This window comes from Desmodus rotundus, chromosome 2 (assembly GCF_022682495.2).
Source record: "Desmodus rotundus isolate HL8 chromosome 2, HLdesRot8A.1, whole genome shotgun sequence".
Taxonomy (NCBI): domain Eukaryota; kingdom Metazoa; phylum Chordata; class Mammalia; order Chiroptera; family Phyllostomidae; genus Desmodus; species Desmodus rotundus.
The window spans coordinates 102,661,213-102,681,264 of record NC_071388.1 but is presented as its reverse complement, the minus strand read 5'-3'; the positions used below and the strand labels follow the sequence as shown (position 1 = coordinate 102,681,264).

The window sequence follows — 20,052 nt, the reverse complement described above, 5'->3', positions numbered from 1 at the left end:
GTTTACTTAATTTAAATAATAACAATGACTGTACCTTTTATTTTAGAGAATTTGTGAAAAATGCTTGGGCCGATATTGAACGCTTCAAAGAGCAAAAGAACCATGACTTAAAGGAGGCCCTCATAAGTTACGCAGTCATGCAGATCAGTATGTGCAAAAAGGTATGTTTGGTTTCAGTGAAGATACAAGTATATGCAGTAGTACCTACAGATTTTTAAAAAACTATTTTTATTTGAATCTAAATATTTTCATTTTTAAAGCCCACTCTTCCTCCCTTTCAGAATACTTCCCGATTTATCTACTTTAATTTTAAAAGAAGGGGCATAATCAAAATATCAGTTACTGAGTCTCCAACTCATCCAAAGTTCCAAACTTGTGTGTCCCATTTATCGTGTGTGTTTGATTATATGATGGTCTTTGGGTGGGGCAGTGAAATATGATTCCTAACAAAGATGGATACTTTGGTTGAAAATAACCTCATTTTCCCAAATGAATGTAAGCTGTGCTGTCTGTAGAAGAAACAAACATTGAAGGTCATTTTAGTTAAAATTAGTGTTTTGACAGTGGTGGAACTCTTTCTATAAAATGCTGTTGTGAGAACAAAATAAAAAACATTCCTTAACCTCTTTTCATAACCCAAGATCTGCCTGTGTACTTTACATTTGTCTAGCACTTCACAATTCATCAAGCGATTTTACATTCATTATCTCAGAAAATCATATAGTAAGATGAATTCCCATACTTATGAAGACCTTCTTAGAAGGAAAGTCACGGTCATGTAAACACTTTTATGCTTTAATTTATCCAAAATCTATCTTTATGGCTAGGAACCATCACTTCCTACCTAGACCATTTCACTTGTATCAGCAGTAAGAGCAGAAAAGAACGTATTTTGAGGCACAAACACCAGACTTATACACTAGTCAAGTGGGCTCCTTTTGTATTGGTCTAATTCATAATATTTTTGACTCAGTGAAATTGTAAGTTGATTCATGTTGTGGATCGTTGGGGTCACTTAAGAGAAGGTCAAATCATGAGCAGCTGATCTGCAAATGCTGATGGTTGACTGTATTGCAGTTTGGTGGTGTTTCTGTCTTGCTGCTGTTATCCTGTCAGCTCCACCGCCTGCCTTGCTTCACAGGGTGCTTCTCACGTACAGTCTTACTAATCTGCCTTTTTCAATCTTGGGTGGTCTGAAAGATCAGGTAACAAAGGTTTTCTGAGTTGGTTTCATTTTGTGTTCTTATAAAAGACTTATTAATAAGCTCCTTGTGATCTCCCATTTGCTTCTTTCCCCAAAATAAAATGCAGACTTTATATAATGGTTCAAAGAACTCCCCCCACCCCCCCAGCATTTGCTTAGAGTGGGTCCATTGAGGGTGCTAGAAATTAATCTCTGAATAAAAAAATATATTACTGTAGGTACATTTGTATATACCTTGGATATCTTGTGGGTCAACTCATGTATCCTAGGATAACTGTAGTAAGCAATAGTTTACTCGCATGAGATTAATAAGAGTGTGTGTTCACCTTATTTCCCAAGAATAGGACTAGAAAGTTTCGTCATGTTTTATTATTTTCCGTAATAGGAACAGATTTTTATATTTGAAAATCTACAGTGTTTTTTCTTTTTTTTAATTTATTGACTTTAGCAGGGGAGAGAGAAAGAGAAAGAAAGAAACGTCAATTTGTTGTTCCACTTAATGCAGTCATCGTTTGATTCTTGTACGTGCCCTGACTGGGTATCGAACCCACAGCCTTGGCGTATCAGGATGACACTCTAACCCACTGAGCTACTTGGCTAGAGCTACAGTGTTCTTTTCTTAGAAACTTAAAAATTAAGTACAAGAAGTTAAGAATAACATTAGGTTTTTTTGGATAAATATGGATGGCCATATTTTTTATATTTTACTTGTGTATAACTTAAAATCATACTTTGTTATAATGTAATTATAATGGTAATTGAATATGATCAAATACTAGATTACAGTAATAATAAACCAAAACAAAAATTTTAATAAAATATTAACATTAAAAGTAAATATTACTTGTGCTTCTTTGGTCAACCTTTTTGATAGTGAATTTTCTAATTTGTTGAATCAAGGAGACTGAGGCTTTTTAAAGAGATGATTAGCTTTCAAGCTATATTTTTAAATTAAAAAATGTTACTGATGAAACTAAATTTTTGAAATAACTTTTTTGTTTTAAATACTGCAAAACCAATTTATTCTACAGCAAACACTGGGTGAAACATAGAATTAATAAAAAACAAAAACACCAATGTAAATAACAACAAAACACACTCCCAAGCTGCAGCAAGTTGTATCTTTACCAAAAATATTTGGCAACATGTTCCCACAATGACATGTGACACTATGCACCCCTGGTGTAACATGATATGAGGCAGCAGTCTGAGAAATTGTAGGGGCCTCATTTTTTCAAAATTTGAAATAACTTTAAATGTTAAAAATAAAATTCTTATCCTCCTACCCAAATCTCTTTTAGAAAATTGACCACCGTTACACCTTCACGTGTATCCTTTCAGACATTTTTATACATATGTAGTCACTCAGAAAATGTACTTTCTTCTTCCCCACAACAAACGAGATTGCATTATATGTACTAGTGCACCGTTCTTGTATTTCAAGTTGACGTCTCATGGACATCATGCTATGACAGTGCATGAGATCTATCTTATCCTTTCTAAAGATGAGTACTCTATTCATTAGATGCTGCTTTATCCAGCCAGTCTGAGGCATTTGAAAGGATTTTTGTGTTTTTTTAAATGTATGTGTTTTTTATATTCCATCAGGGAAGAAAAAAACTAAAAAGATTCTTTTTTAAAATTGATTTTTAGAGAGAGAAAGAGAAACATCAATTTGTTGTTCCACTTACTGATGCATTCATTGGTGGTTTCTTGTATGTGCCCTGACCAGGGATTGACCCTGCAACCTTGATGTATTGGGACAACGCTCTAATCAATTGAGAATCCCAGTCAGGGCCTGGATTCTTGTGGTTTTTTAGGTTGGGATTTTTTTTCCTGTTGTTTGAAGCCTCGTTAAATATATACACGTTTTAACATTTAAATATTAAAGTATGTCTTCGTCATAGTTTAGTAATTATTAGAGAATATGTATCTTGTTATTGAAAAAAAATATTTTTATTTCTACCACTTCCTTAGATTTTACTGTTAAATTTCTCCAAACATGCCTTTTGTTTAAGCACATTAGGTATATTGTATCAATATTAGCTTTGTGCAAAGTAGCCTGCCAGAACCTTTGAGAGGGATTTGATAGTTTAGTATAATTGGTTTCTATCAAAACATTATTTACTAGCCCTGGCTGGTGTGGCTTAGTGGATTGAGTGCCTGCCTGCAAACCAGAGAGTCTCCAGTTGGATTCCTAGTCAGGGAACATGCCTGGATTGCAAGCCAGGTCCCCAGTTGGGGGTGCGTGAAAGGTAACCACACACTGATGTTTCTCTCCCTCTCTTCCCCTCTCTCTAAAAATAAATAAATCTTTTTTAAAAAGTTTATGGATGGAGTAGTGATTTAATAATTTGTTCATTTATATTTAATTGTTAGACTAATAAGGTTTTTTTCTTTTTTTTCAAAAATTACATAGAGCCCTGGCTGGTGTGGCTCAGTGGACTGCGTGCCAGTCTGGGAATCACAGGGTCACTGGTTCGATTCCCAGTCAGGGCACAGACCAGGTTCCCAGTAGGGGGCACGTGAAAGGCAAACACACATTGATGTTTCTTTCCCTGTTTCTCCCTTCCTTCCCCTCTGTCTAAAAATAAAATCTTTAAAAAAAATTACATAGAAAAACTGCATGAAAACATACTTGGTTTACAAATAGAAGTGATACAAATATGTGATGTGAGTAAATGAATGTATATTTTGAACCTTGAAAACTCAATTTTTAAAAAAGAAGTGGTAGTTCTCTCTGCATTTTGAAGATAGGCTGATACAAATGATTTTCTTACTTTTCTCAGAAGGGGTTAGACCAAAGGTGGCAAACACAAAGCTCGAGGGCCGAATCCAGCCCTCCCCTTGTTTTATCCAGTCCGGCACCTTGTTTCTACCCAGCAGCAGTGCTGAGCTCCTTGCCCCCTAGTTAAGGAGGAGTTACATTTATACAGTCCTAAAATTACATTTGGCCCTTTGAAGGCAACTGTGAGGCTGATGTGGCCCCCATTGAAAATTAGTTTGACGCCCTAGGTTAGATCTTCACTTATATTAGCCTTAGCTAGAAAGTATCAATAGTTGCTGGACTTGTTAATTATTCCAAAAAGCAAAATGTCACACACCAGCAATCCAAATACTTGGGCTTCCAGGATCCTTTCAAAATCACGTTTTAAAACTCACTCTCTCTGTTTTTGTTTTTGTTTTTTTAAGGGAATTCAAGTTTGGACCAATGCTAAGGAATGCTTTAGCAAAATGTAATCTTGTGAATTGAATTTCTCTTCAATCAAAGTGCCCCAGAACAGAAGCACAAGTAAATCAAAATTTTAGTTGCTACGCAGTCTACACAAAAATATATAAGTTGAGTAAATTCAGCTTTCTTTAATTTAATTGTAGATGTGTTTATATAGCACAAGAGGATCTATTTGAATGAAGATTAAATATAATAATTTTGAGGTTTTGGGGACTGGTGCTGATTCCAAGTTAATTTGATAAAATATACCAACAGATTGTTTGCCAGGCTTCTGAACCAATGACTGAATGTCAAGATGTTGGGTAATTTCTGATGTTCATTTCAGTTCCAGTTGTTTGGGATCTGTTTATGTAGATAATTTTTTCCTAAAATTAAATTCCTATCTTTACTTGGTAAGACCTAGTAATCTGTTATAGGGGGTTATTTTTTCTTGCCTTATAGTTGAGCTGTTTGGTTTGACAAAGCTCAGCAGAAACTTAGTATAAAATCTGTGACCTTCTCCCACAGTCATTGCTGCCCCTGTAATGTGCACACACTAAAAAATGCCTTCAATTTGTGTTTTACCAGAATTTTGGTACTAGTCAGAAGTTTTATACTGCCAACAAAGAATCTACTTCTCAAATACATAGTGGAGTACACTGTTATGATCTAGGAATTGCTACATAGAATTTGAGTATGTTACAAGTAAGCATTAAATTGTTCTCAGATAATTCTCAACCTCAGTGATGGGCCTAAATTTACTCTGCTTGGCTCTCTACACACGGCATTTCAGGGTGCAGGATGTAGCATTTCAGTGTACAAGATATATGTAGTGAACATGTGTGTTAGTATCTTCCATTATTAACATTCTTCTTTTCTATTGCTTGGCTGTAATTTTTGTAAAGATAAATTATATTGTTTTTTGGTGTGTGTTTTTTGTGGTATACGTTCGGAAGCCAAGCACCCACCCTTATCTTGCTAGCTTTGCAGAATCGTACGTGTGCTTATTACTAGTAATTATGTAAAAAAAGAGAAAATCCCCATTACTGTTCAGCATTTGACTTTTTTACATGTTTAAAATATTGCTGGATTTCTGTGCTGTCTGCCAAATACAATAAATAAATGAAGTATTGTGCTGATTTTCATATAATTTCTGTTATTTTTAAAGTGATCTATACATATTAGTACCTGATGCCCTGTGAGAAAATAATACATGCCATATTATATTTTGAAGTGTTTAATTATACAAATTTGTCTTATGGCAAAATGTTGGGTTTAAAAAAAATATGATGCTGACATGAGATGATTTTTAAAATTTTTCTTATTTTTTTAAAGATAAATTTGTTAGAAGCAAAAGTCTGTGTATAGATACACATTTCATTCCATTGAATTATATCATATCTGACTCATGCAATAAAGTAACTTTCCATTGTGATTTAAAAACCAAAAGCCTGCCTTGACTGTGTGGCTCAGTTGGTTGTGCATCCCTGCCTCAAAGTAAAAAGTCACCGGTTCAATTTCTAGTCAGGGCACGTGGCTGTGTTGCGTGTTTGGTCCCCTGTTGGGGCGAATACAAGAGGCAACCTCTTGATGTTTCTCTCTCACACTGATGTTCTCTCTCCTCTCTTTCTCCCTGTCTTACGCTCTCTCAAAAATAAATAAATAAATCCTTTTAAAAAAATATATTTATTGATTATGCTATTACAGTTGTCCCATTTCCGCCCTTCACTCAACTACATCCTGCCCACCCCCTCCCTCCCACGTTCCCCCCCTATAGTTCATGTCCATGGGTCATACTTATAAGTTCTTTGGCTTCTACATTTCCTACACTATTCTTACCCTCCCCCTGTCTATTTTCCACCCACCATTTATGCTATTTATTCTCTATACCTTTCCCCCCTCTCTCCCCCTCCCAATCCTCTATTGATAACCCTCCATGTGATCTCCATTTCTGTGGTTCTGTTTCTGTTCTAGTTGTTTGCTTAGTTTGCTTTTGTTTTGGTTTTAAGTGTGGTTGTTAATAACTGTGAGTTTGCTGTCATTTTTACTGTTCCTATTTTTTATCTTCTTTTTCTTAGATAAGTCCCTTTAACATTTCATATAATAAGGGCTTGGTGATGATGAACTCCTTTAACTTGACCTTATCTGAGAAGCACTTTATCTGCCCTTCCATTCTAAATGATAGCTTTGCTGGATACAGTAATCTTGGGTGTAGGTCCTTGCCTTTCATGACTTGGAATACTTCTTGCCAGCCCCTTCTTGCCTGTAAGGTCTCTTTTGAGAAATCAGCTGACAGTTTTATGGGAACCCCGTTGTAGGTAACTGTCTCCTTTTCTCTTGCTGCTTCTAAGATTCTCTCCTTCTGTTTCATCTTGGGGAATATAATGATGATGTGCCTTGGTGTGTTTCTCCTTGGGTCCAGCTTCTTTGGGACTCTCTGAGCTTCCTGGACTTCCCGGAAGTCTATTTCCTTTGCCAGACTGGGGAAGTTCTCCTTCATTATTTGTTCAAATAAGTTTTCAATTTTTTGTTCTTCCTCTTCTCCTTCTGGCACCCCTATAATTTGGATGGTGGAACGTTTCAAGATGTCCTGGGGGTTCCTAAGCCTCTCCTCATTTTTCCGAATTCTTGTTTCTTCATTCTTTTCTGGTTGGATGTTTCTTTCTTCCTTCTGGTCCACACCATTGATTTGAGTCCCAGTTTCCTTCGCATCACTATTGGTTCCCTGTACATTTTCCTTTGTTTCTCTTGGCATAGGCTTCATTTTTTCATCTAGTTTTCGAACAAATTCAACCAATTCTGTGAGCGTCTTAATAACCAGTGTTTTGAACTGTGCATCTGATAGGTTGGCTATCTCTTCCTCGCTTAGTTGTATTTTTTCTGGAGCTTTGAAGTGTTCTGTCATTTGGGCCTTTTTTTTTTTTGTCTTGGTACGTCTTTTACTTAAAGGGGCGGAGCCTTAGGTGTTCACTGGGGCGGGGTAACGCTTGTCGCTGTGCTGTACGTGGGGGAGGGGCCGAGAGGGAGCCATGGCGCCTGCTCCACTCTCCACAGGGTTTCAGTCACTCCCTCTGCTACCCACAATCAAATTGGGCCCCTCTGGTGCTGGTTCCCGAGTGGGTGGGCTTGTGCACACTCTAGGCCCCTGCGGGTCTCTCCAATGACCTCTCCTGTGAGGCCGGGAGTGTCTCCTGCTGCCACCCCAACCCCCACGGGTGTTTTCAATCAGAGGTTTGAGGCTTTATTTCCCCACGCTGGAGCCCTGGGTTACTCGGACTGCTTCGCTCCCCGCCGTTAGTCCTGGTTTATCTGTGCGCGAGTGTGGGGCTGCAGGGTCTGCTAGTGGTCAGACTGCCTGCCCCGTTCGTCCCACACTCCGCCAGTCTCGGTCCCGCCACGGCCACGCGAGTCCTCTTCGCCCGGTGCCCGTCTCCGCCCCTCCTACCGGTCTGGATGTGTGTTTCTTTTTTATCTACTTGGTGTCGGACTTCCTTGTTCGATTTTCTGTCAGTTCTGGTTGTGCGAGGAGACGCAGTGTGTCTACCTACACCGCCATCTTGGTTCTCCTCTAAATAAATAAATCTTAAGAGAAAAAAATCAAAAGGCCTCCCACCCCTTGTCCAAACTAACCTTAGGCTAAATGTAAAATGTATTAGATTTTTTTTCTACTAGCTGACTTAATTTGATAAAGCCATTGATACCTATATTTTCAAAGATGAATTAGAAAAAAGTATTGTCTTCTCTAAAATATACAAACTTTCACTTGGTTGTAGGTATATTTGGGAATATTTGACTTGGTCTGATTTTTAAAAATTCATTTTATAAGTCATTTCTTTTTTAAAAAACTCTTAAAAGAATTTTATAAAAATAATGTTTGGTAGAATAAGTATAAAGAAAATAAAATCTATATGCAATAACCCCTCTGCATATAAATCAGAACTGATTTTATTTAAAAATCAGAACTCAAAATGAATTAGTATAAAGGGAGGGTGTTAGATCTCCAAAGGTGAATATAAAAAGATAATGTAAACAGTAATTAAGGAAAAGTCACTAATTACATTAATTGAAATACTTAGCAACAAGAAGAGTTCATCTTGACAGTGTATGCAGTTGGTGTAGTCAAAGAATTAAAATTAACTGTGAAGTCATACTTTCATTTGCATCCAAAAACTTGAGTATGGATGAATGAGTCACTTGTAAATTACAACATAGCATCCAAAACAGGAACTGAAGATTTTTAAAATTCAAGCATCCTTAGACTAAACATGCACCCAGATTGGAATGGAATGAAAAACCAAGAGTTATGTAATGGGAATGTTAGGCTTTTGATATCCTTATAATCATTCTTCAGGTTTTTATGAATACTCTCCTCCTGGGTAGAATTTACTGATTCTCCTAAAAAGTTTTTCCAAAAATGGATGTAGGAATTTCTTTCAAGGTTGAATAACCCATAGAAATAAAGTAATAAAGACCAAATCAGTAGAATTATACTTATTTCTTAAATTATATGGCTTTAAATACAGGGCCTGGCACAAATAACACCTCTTTTTATTACAGAATCTTTTATTACAAAATCATAAGCATGAATTCTGTAACATAACAACATCACACTCATGCGCACCATGTGACATTTTAGGTGAAATGTTCAAATTGCTGTCCATCTTGTGCGAGACATTCACGACCCCACCAACCACGCTCAAGCAGGCCTTCCTTCTGCCGGGCCTTGTTCGCATTAGAAAGGAAGGAAGAAGCTAGGGAAATACAAACAAATTAAACCCAAAGTAAGGAGAAGAAAGGAAACATTAAAAGAGAAAAAAATCAATATTTAAAACAGATAAATAATAGCCTTAACAAAGCCAAAAATTGGTTCTTTGAGAAGATTAATAAAGTTTAACCTCTAGCAGAACTGAATGAAAAAAGAAAACAGATTATCCCTATCATGAATGAAATAGGGGATGTTATTATAGATCTTACAGCCAATAAAAGGATAATTAGGAATATTATGGACAACTTTAACCAATAAATTACATTAAGTCAGCGAGTTCCTTGAAAAATATAGCTTACTAAAACTGATATAGATGAAATAGAAAATCTGAATAACTTTGTATCAAAGAAATGTATTATCAAAAATCTTCCTACAAAAGAAAACTCCAGGTTCAGATAGCTCCATTGGTGAGTTCTCTCAAACACTTAAAGAAGAAAAACCTTTAATTATACAGACTTCAGAAAATAGGGAAAGGGAAGTACTTTCTTCCCAGTTGTTTTTTTAATTGAGGTTATATCGGTTTATAACATACAGTTCTCAGGCGTACAATTTTATAACTCCATATCTGTATACACTGTACCATGCTCAACACCAGCAGTCTCGTTTCCATTTGTTACCATACATTCGACTCCCTTTACCCATTCCTCTTCTCTGGTAACCAACCAATTTGTTGTCCATATCAATGTGTGTTTCTGTTTTGCTTGTTTGTATGTTTGTTTTTGTATTCCACGTAACAGTGAATAATATGCTTTTTGTCTTTTTCCATCTGACTTACTTCACTTAGCATAATACCCTCAAGGTCCATCCATTTGTTGCAAATGGCTGTTACATTTTTTTTATGACCAGAGTATTGCCATTTCTTTATTTTATGAAAAGTGTTACCACAAGACTAAAATGGGCCAAAGACATTCTAAGAAAAGAAAATGGCATATCAATATACATCATGAACATACATGCAGAAATCATTATTGTTAGCTAATTGAACCCAGCAATATATAAAGAGCATTACAAAATATCATGACCAAGTAGAGCTTATCTAAAAAGGCAAGGGTAATTTAACATTAAAAGTCGGTTACTGTAATCCACTATATTAGCAGAATAAAGGAAGGACAAGAGCATAGATCCAAAATTAGGAAGACATGGGGTATAGAAAACAGGAGATCCAACATAGAAGAGAGATGACAGGTATGCCCAGGGTAAGGTGAAAAGGAGTCCCCGGAAGTCACTGTCCACAGTGGAGCCACAGATGGAGGGCTGTAAGGGGAAAGATCACCAGGGAAAAGGTTAGAATTGTAGGCTTATGTATAGGTTGGCAAATGTGGAATATTGTATTTGGAGGCCATTGAGTGGCTTGATTTAGCCATGATAGAAAACTATCACTGCAATGTCATAAGCGATAACCAAGACTGTTATAATATTCAGGAGAAAGAGAAAAGATTTCAGGGAGGTAATAATAATCAGAATATGCTATATGCCTGTGCAGTTTGAAATATTTACATTGCCCTGGCTGGTGTGGCTCAGTGGACTAAGTCCTGGCCTGTGATCTGAAAGGCTGCAGGTTCGATTCCCAGTAGGGCACATGCGTGGGTTGCGGGCCAGGTCCCCAGATGGGGCATGCAAGAGGCAGCTGTTCAGTGTTTCTCTTGCATGTCAGTGTTTCTCTCCCTTTATTTCTCCCTTCCCCTCTCTCTAAAAATAAATAAATAAAATTAATAACATTTACATAATTGTAGTCTTGGAGACATGACAGCCATGATGCTTATCCAGACACGGTGCTAACAATTTTACTGTTTGGTTTGGAAGGTAGGTTAAGAGAGCCAAATACTCATCGTGTGTGTGTGTATGTGTGTGTGTTTAATCCTCACCCAAGAATATTGTTACTAATTTTAGAGAGGGAGTGGGAAACATCAATGTGAGAAAGAAAGATCAATTTTTCCACCCGTACGCACCCAGCTAGGGATGAACCCGCAGCCTTTTGGTGTATGGGACAGCGCTCCAACCAGCTGAGTCGTCTGGCCAGGGATCATCTTGTATGTCTTGATAAAAGATGACATAACGTTAGAAACATTGCTTAGAAGGGCAAATGGCAAAAGAAACAACAACAAGAGCAAAGGAGAAGAATGGGGAATAGATAAAATTGGGGTGAGGGCCACTGTTCATCTTAAGCCTTTAAGTACTATTTAATTTTTAAATTATATGACAACTGATTAAACAAAAGTAATTGACTTTAAAACATTGAGTTGACTTTAAAATATATCTCCTGTAGAGAAACAAATAATCCAAGTAGCAGAACAGTATGTACAGCATGAGCCAGTTTTATGTTTAATTTAAAGAGGATTCGATTATGTCTCATGTGTCTGTGTGTTTGTAGATGCTTTGGGAATGTTTGATCAGATACTAAATGAGTCAAAATGGTTACATTTAGGGTATAGAGCAGCAGTGGGTTGGAATAGCAGCCTCTTTTTATATTATTTCAGTACTGTTGGAATTTTTGCACCATTATGTATTATTTATGTATTAACAGACTTTTTTTAAAGTACAGATAAGAAATAATTACCCAAAGAAAAGAACATAACCTATGAAAAAAACACCCCTGTACCAAAGCGGTAAGAAGAATATTTGTAAAAAGATACCACTTTACACCAAACTGCTTTGCAACCAAAAGAAGAATGACAGTCATCACTGCCTCACACAATATGGCCCGACAGGAACTTTCTCAAAAGTTGGTACGTGTCCTAGACAGTGCAGTGAATACATGGGAAACGAATATGGACATGGGTCATAGATGTGACAAAAGTCCACATCGTCTTTGCAAAAGCGGCTCCTGAGGGAATTTTAACTAAAGAAATTAAAGATTAAAACACATAAATATCAGGAATTGGGTTATCAGCAAAAGGTGACCACAGCATACTGGAATGAAGGGCAGTGTCCACCTCTGTCCCCTCGGCTTATTAATAGATAATTTTATCTATTATGTTTCTTATAACCACAGTGAAATTCACTGCCTGCGTGTTAGAAGCACTCCGTGGTAAGCAAATGTGGCACCCCTTACACGACAGGATGGAGAAAGGACTGACAGTGTGAGGAAATAGCAAGTTCAAAATTTGTGATAAAAACGTAGAAATAACGACTTCTCTCTCCACTGTGTATAAGAAGAGGAGAAAAAGAGAACAGTTAAACAATTCACACATAAAGGCAAAGGAAAGCCAAATTCTGTTGCCCCATCCCCACCCAGGGAAGTAAATTAAGAGGTCAATCAAAGACCATGATATTGTAAACATAGATGATAAAGGACGTATCCAAGTCTCTAATATTGTTAAATTCATACTTGACATTTCAATTGAACATTAAAATATGTTTAAGTTAATATATGAAGATGGTAAAAAAATATTCAAATGTGCTAGAAGCCTGTACATGAAAAGTGGTGTCCTTCCTCTTTCCCCACCTCTCTGTCTCCCTGTTCTCACCGAGGTAACCCCTTTGTTCCCGCATGTCCTTCCCAGAACGTCTGCTGTCCATGCGTATGTGCCCTCCACACACACGAATGGGAGCATGCAGTGCATACTTAACATGTCTTCAGGATTGCTCCCTGCCAATACATACTCTCCTTCTTCATCATATGCTGTTTCATGTGGACCACAGTTTATGTAACTAGCCTCATGCTGGAAGCGAGAGTGGTTTCCAGTTTGGGGTCATTATAATGCCGCAATGAATATCCTTGTCTTTATGCTCAGGTGAGAGTAACAAATTTGGTGGGAATTTTTTTAATAGTTCTTTAAAAATTTAAAAAAAATTTTTTTTTAAATCATTTTTTATTTTTCAGTTACAGTTGACATACAATATTATATTAGTTTCAGGTGTACACCCCTGTGATTAGGCATTATGTAACTCCCTAAGTGACCATCCCGATAAATCTCATACCCCTCTGACACCATACATAATTGTTAGAATATTATTGACTGTATTCCTAATGCTGTACTTTACATCCTCATGACAGTTCTGTAATAATCAATTTGTACTTCTTCAACCCTTAACTTTTTTCACCCATCCCACCAACCCCCTCCCATCTGGCAACAATCAAAATACTCTCTGTATCTGTGAGTGTTCTGTTCTGCATGTTCATCTATTTTGTTTTTTAGATTTAATTGATAGGTATGTATTTATTTCCATTTCATTGTTCATTTTTTAAAATCTTTTTTAATATATATATTTATTGATTATGCTATTACAGTTGTCCCTTTTCCACCCCTTCACTCAGCTCCATCCTGCCCGCCCCCTCCCTCCCACATTCCCTCCCTATAGTTCATGTCCATGGGTCATACTTATAAGTTCTTTGGCTTCTACATTTCCTACACTATTCTTACCCTCCCCCTGTCTATTTTCCACCTATCATTTATGCTATTTATTCTCTATACCTTTCCCCCCTCTCTCCCCCTCCCAATCCTCTATTGATAACCCTCCATGTGATCTCCATTTCTGTGGTTCTGTTTCTGTTCTAGTTGTTTGCTTAGTTTGCTTTTGTTTTGGTTTTAGGTGTGGTTGTTAATAACTGTGAGTTTGCTGTCATTTTTACTGTTCTTATTTTTTATCTTCTTTTTCTTAGGTAAGTCCCTTTAACATTTCATATAATAATGGCGTGGTGATGATGAACTCCTTTAACTTGACCTTATCTGAGAAGCACTTTATCTGCCCTTCCATTCTAAATGACAGCTTTGCTGGATACAGTAATCTTGGATGTAGGCCCTTGCCTTTCATGACTTGGAATACTTCTTGCCAGTCCCTTCTTGCCTGTAAGGTCTCTTTGGAGAAATCAGCTGACAGTCTTATGGGAACCCCTTTGTAGGTAACTGTGTCCTTTTCTCTTGCTGCTTCTAAGATTCTCTCCTTATTTTTAATCTTGGCTAATGTAATGATGATGTGCCTTGGTGTGTTTCTCCTTGGGTCCAGCTTCTTTGGGACTCTCTGAGCTTCCTGGACTTCCTGGAAATCTATTTCCTTTGCCAGATCGGGGAAGTTCTCCTTCATTATTTATTCAAATAAGTTTTCAAATTTTTGTTCTTCCTCTTCTCCTTCTGGCACCCCTATAATTTGGATGGTGGAACGTTTCAAGATGTCCTGGAGGTTCCTAAGCCTCTCCTCATTTTTCCGAATTCTTGTTTCTTCATTCTTTTCTGGTTGGATGTTTCTTTCTTCCTTCTGGTCCACACCATTGATTTGAGTCCCAGTTTCCTTCGCATCACTATTGGTTCCCTGTACATTTTCCTTTGTTTCTCTTGGCATAGGCTTCATTTTTTCATCTAGTTTTCGAACAAATTCAACCAATTCTGTGAGCGTCTTAATAACCAGTGTTTTGAACTGTGCATCTGATAGGTTGGCTGTCTCTTCCTCGCTTAGTTGTATTTTTTCTGGAGCTTTGAAGTGTTCTGTCATTTGGGCCTTTTTTTTTTTTTTGTCTTGGCTTGTCTGTTACTTTAAGGGGTGGAGCCTTAGGTGTTCACCGGGGCGGGGTAACACTGGTAGCTGTGCTGTGATGCTGTACGTGGGGGAGGGGCCGAGAGGGAGCAATGGCGCCTGCTCCACTCTCCACCGGGTTTCAGCCACTCCCTCTGCTACCCACAATCAAATTGGGCCCCTCTGGTGCTGGTTCCCGAGTGGGTGGGCTTGTGCACATTCTAGGCCCCTGTGGGTCTCTCCAACAACCTCTCCTGTGAGGCTGGGAGTCTCTCCTGCTGCTGCCCCAACCCCCACGGGTGTTTTCAATCAGAGGTTTGAGGCTTTATTTTCCCGTGCTGGAGCCCTGGGTTATGTGGTCTGCTTCACTCCCCTCCGTTCGTCCTGGTTTATCTGTGCGCTAGTGTGGCGCCACGGGGTGCTACCTGCGCTCTGCCTGCCCCGTTCCGCGCCACTCTGAGTCCGGCCCTCTCAGTTTATCTGCGTGAATGTGGGGCCGCAGGGTCTGCTAGTGGTCAGACTGCCTGCCCTGTTCATCCCACACTCCTCCAGTCTCTGTCCCGCCAGGACAACTCGAGTCCTCTCCGCCCCGGCTGCCCGTCTCCACCCCTCCTACCTATCTGGATGAATGTTTATTTTTTATTTACTTGGTGTCAGACTTCCTTGTTCGATTTTCTGTCAGTTCTGGTTGTGTGAGGAGGCACAGTGTGTCCACCTATGCCGCCATCTTGGTTCTCTTTTTTTAAATCTTTTTTTCCTTCTTAAAGAAGACCCTTTAACATTCCATGTAATACTGCTTTGGTGGAGATGAACTCCTTTAGTTTTTTCTTGTGTGGAAGCTCTTTATCTGTCTTTGGATTCTAAGTGATAGCTTTGCTGGGTAGAGCAATCTTGGCAGTAGGTCCTTGCTTTTCATCACATCACTTTGAATATTACTTGCCAATCCCTTCTAGCTTGTAAAATTTCTGCTGAGAAATCAGCTGACAGTCTTATGGGAGCTCCCTGGTAGGTAACTAACTGCTTTTCTCTTGCTGCCTTTAAGGTTTTCTCTTTGTCGTTATCCTTTTGCATTTTAATTATGATGTGTCTTGGTGTGGTCCTTGCTTAATTTAAGTCCGGTGTGGTCCCAGACTTAATTTAATTTTATTTCTTTTTAGAGAGAGAGGAAGGAAGGGAGAAAGAGGGAGAGAAACATTGATGTGTGAGAAATTCAGCGATCAGTTGCCTCTCACACACCCTAAGCTGGGGACCTGGCCTGCAACCCAGCCCTGTGCCCTGACTAGGAGTTGAAGCAACGACCTTTCGGTTTTCGGGCCAGCACTCAATCCACTGAGCCACACCAGCCAGGGCTCTAATAGGTTTTTAGTTTCTTGCCCTCTCTCTCCTCCTTCTGGCACCCCCATGATGCGAATGTTGGTGTGCTTCACATTGTCCCAGAACCTCCTGACATTATCTTCATTTTTTGGATTTTTTTTCTTTTTGTTATTCTGATGGATGTTTTTTGCTTCCTTATATTCGCTGATTTGAATCTTAGCTTTATCCACTCTACTGTTGATTCATTGTAAATTGTTTCCATTTCATTTAGTGTATCCTTCATTTCTGACTGGGTTTTTATGATTTCTATATGTCTTTTTCATGTTGAAGTTCTTACTAATTTCTTTGAGCACCCTTATAACCATTGTTTTAAACTCTGTATCTGGTAGTTTGCTTGCCTCCATTTCATTTAGTTCTTTTTCTGGAGATTTCTCCTGTTTTTTTCATTTGGGACTTTTGGCTGCTTCCCTATGTCTGTTTCTATGTATTAGAGCTGCTACCTTTCCCAGACTTGGTCTACAAAGTAACCTTGTGTAGTAGGTGTCCTGTAGGGCCCAGAGGTATAGCCTGCCCAGTCACCAAAGCTGAGTGCTCCAGGTGTGCCCCTGTGTGGGCTGTGTGCACTGTCCTGTTGTAGTTGAGCCTTGAATGCTGTGGCAGCACTCGGAGGGGTTGATCCCCAGGCATATCAGCTGTGGGGACCAGCTGTGACTATGGTGGGGTGCTGTGCAGGAGTCGACCTTCCAGAGCAGGACTTGCTTCAGTGGGGCGTTGGTGCTCACTGATCCTGCCCATTGAGTGTGTTGCTGATGGAGGTGGTAGGATTATAATCTGGCGTGGTTTGAATCTGTCCACCGGATGCACTGGGTCTGGGGCCTCCTGGGGAGTGCAAGGTCAGCCACGAACTGTGCCCTGCCTGGGGCCACCTGGCATAAGCTACAGAATGATCTACCAATGGCTGCTACTTGTTCTGGGCCTGGAGGTGCCAAGGAGAGGCCAAACTGAACCAAGGCCTGTAGCTCCTAGTGCCAGGCCCGGGGACATGTAGCAAGAGGTATGGGCTAGACAGAGGTCAGGTGCTGCTTATTTGAGGCACATTCTGCTTGTTTGAGGCAAGAGAGGCCATCTGTATGGAAAAGCCAATGGAAACAGCTTGGGTGGGCCTGCAAGTTGGGTGGGGCAGTGTCCCAGGGAATCACCAGGGAGGGGTGAACAGTGTGAGCTAGTTTGATGAAGACCCAGATATGGTATCTGCCTGCCTGCTCTGGGGTGTGTCTCAGAATAGGAACAAAGGCCCCTGCCGCACTTTTGTCTGGCAGAAAGCTGAGGGGCAGCTTTCACCTTGATGTCATACAATTCAGTTCCTCCCCATATATTCCTTTCAAGCTGTTGCCCCTGCGCTGGGGCTCAGTAGGAGTAAGTCTGAGTAAGTCTGTGCATGAGCCCTTTAAGAGGATTGCCTGGGATTCCAGAACTTATCCTCAATCCTCACTGATTTTTACAGCTAGAAGTTGTGGAGACTTATCTTCCTGACTCTGGAACCCTAGGATGGAGGGCCTGGTGGGGAGCTGGGACCCCTCACTGCTTAGGGTGGACCTCCGTAGCCAAGATATCCCTCCCAGTTTTAAACTGCCACACATGGGTGTGGGACCAGCCTAGTCCAGGTCTCTGCCGCTCATACCAGTCTCAGTGTAACTTCTTTAAATCCTTAGTTGTAGGACTTCCACTCAGCTTGTTTTCAGGCTATACTGAATGATGGTTGTTGTGTAGTTCAGTTGTAATTTTGATGTGATTGTAGGAGGATTCCAGTACCACATTTACCTATACCACTATTTTGACTGGAAGTCTGGTGGGAATTTTTTTTAAATAAAGGTTTTACCCTACATAGTGTGTTTCCAATAATGTTGAGTGAACTTTATGGTACTCTCCTAGTTGTAGTTTGTGTATGTGGTTCATAAGAAAAAGTCAGCCCTTGATAATCTATGAGAGGGCTGCCCTGTGAGGATTGCCTCCTGCCTCCGCATTGGTCAAATGGAATTGAACGTGTAGGTAACTGAGGGAGGGGGTGGTGTATTCTAGTCATGCGTATCTAATTACATTCCCATGCTTATTTTTAAAAATAATTTGGTAGTGACCTACCATTTATAATTGCCTACATTTTACCTCCCTCACCCCCAGTGAGGTGAGCATAACTTTTTTTTTTTTTTAGGATTTATTTTATTGTCATTCAAGAGAGAGGGGGAAGGGAGAGAGAGGGAGAAACATCAATGGGAGAGAGAAACACCCATTGGTTACCTCCTGCACACACCCTGACCAGGGATCGAGCCTGCAACCTGGGCATGTGCCCTGGTGGGGAATTGAACCGGCAGTCTTTCAGTTACGGGACGGTGCTCCAACCAACCGAGCCATGCTGGCCAGGTCCATACTGTATTTTGTTTGTTCAAAGGGAAAAGCTATCAAAAGTACAGAAAGGTGACTGTCAGTGTATCAAGGCTGCAAAATGACATTCTTGTCAGTTCCTGTTCTGGCTTCCTTGCCCTTTATTTCCCTGCGCCCGTGCTTCTAGTTTAGGTAGAGAGAAAGGGATTTGAGTTTCTCCAAAAGCACAGAAGTGGTGTGAGAGCAGATTAATACTGTGCAGTCAAGCACCTGATGCCCAGAGGGGCAGAATGAAGGGAGGGTTCCACCTTCAGGCATCAAGTGGATAATGCTTTCCAAGAGTTGCTAAATTTTAAAAGGATGATGGAGAGGCCTGAGCCAGTAGGTAAGTTTTCTGCTTGAGAGTGATGATAAGGGCCAAGGCATTCGTTCCTCAAATTCAATTTGTGATCTTTCCTACTGAGTATAGTTAAGTGTGAAAATGAATTTTCAGTGGTGAAATCTGTGACTTGTTAATGAGGATAATTGATTCTCATTGTTTCTTTTTTTAAAAGATTTTATTTGTTTTTACAGAGAGAGGGAGGGAGGGAGAAAGAGAGGGAGAAAAACATGGATGTGTAGTTGCCTCTCTCATGCCCCCAACTGGAGACCCAGCCTGCAACCCAGGCATGTGCCTGATAGGGAATCAAACCTATGACCCTTTGGTCTGCAGGCCAGCACTCAATCCACTGAGCCACACCAGGTAGGACTAATTTTCATTGGTTTTCATTAGCAACATTGAAAACTTGAAAAAAATTTTTTGATATTTGTAGGATTTGATTCATGGAGTTTTGGGCAAAGCATGGAAGTCTTCATGTTCCCAAAATGTCCAGGTGGCTCCAATGAGCAATCAAGTTAAAACACAAAATTCTAAGGACAGAGGCAATATCTACTCTGGAATTTCATTATAAATGGCACAACCCAGGAAGTCCAGGAAGCTCAGAGAGTCCCAAAAAAGTTGGACCCAAGGAATCACACACCAAGGCACATCATAATTACATTACCCAAGATGAAAGATAAGGAGAGAATCTTAGAAGCAGCAAGAAAAAAGGACACAGTTACCTACAAAGGAGTCCCCATAAGACTGTCAGCTAATTTCTCAAAAGAAACCTTGCAGGCAAGAAGAGGCTGGAAAGAAGTATTCCAGGTCATGAAAGGCAAGGACCTACATCCAAGATTACTGTATCCAGCAAAGCTATCATTTAGAATGGAAAGGCAAATAAAGTGCTTCCCAGATAAGGTCAAGTTAAAGGAGTTCATCATCACCAAGCCCTTATTATATGAAATGTTAAAGGGACTTATCTAAGAAAGAGAAGATCAAAACTATGAACAGTAAAATGACAACAAACTCAACTATCAACAACTGAACCTAAAAAGCAAACTAAGCAAACTAGAACAGGAACAGAATCACAGAAATGGTGAGCACCTGGAGGGTTATCAGTGGGGAGGAGGAGGGAGGGAATGGGGGGAAAGGGTACAGAGAATAAGTACCATAAATGGTAGGTACAAAATAGACAGGGGGAGGGTAGAATAATGTAGGAAATGGAGAAGTCAAAGAACTTATATGCATGACCCATGGATATGAACTAAGTGGGGAGATTGCTGGTGGGGTGGGAGGTGTAGGGCAGAGAGATATAAAGGGAAGTAAAAATGGGAGAACTGTAATAGCATAATCAATAAAATATATTA

The 20,052-nt window shown here is 39.5% G+C and overlaps 1 protein-coding gene and 1 long non-coding RNA gene across 4 annotated transcripts in view; both read left to right on the top strand.

Annotated features, from left to right (window-relative positions):
* The window catches only part of SNX4 (sorting nexin 4), an 83,382-nt gene extending 77,817 nt beyond the window's left edge, over positions 1-5,565 (top strand). The window contains exons 13-14 of the mRNA XM_024578001.4: positions 47-161; positions 4,397-5,565. Of these exons, the coding sequence (XP_024433769.1) occupies positions 47-161; positions 4,397-4,444 (163 nt within the window). The 3' untranslated portion in view covers positions 4,445-5,565. The remainder of the gene's footprint in view (positions 1-46; positions 162-4,396) is intronic.
* Positions 5,566-14,981: 9,416 nt separating this feature from the next.
* LOC123478453 (uncharacterized) overlaps positions 14,982-20,052 on the top strand; it is a 49,126-nt gene continuing 44,055 nt past the window's right edge. For all 3 annotated transcript variants that reach the window (XR_011650875.1, XR_011650874.1, XR_006653655.2), the window contains exon 1: positions 14,982-19,781. This is a non-coding gene — a long non-coding RNA (uncharacterized lncRNA). The remainder of the gene's footprint in view (positions 19,782-20,052) is intronic.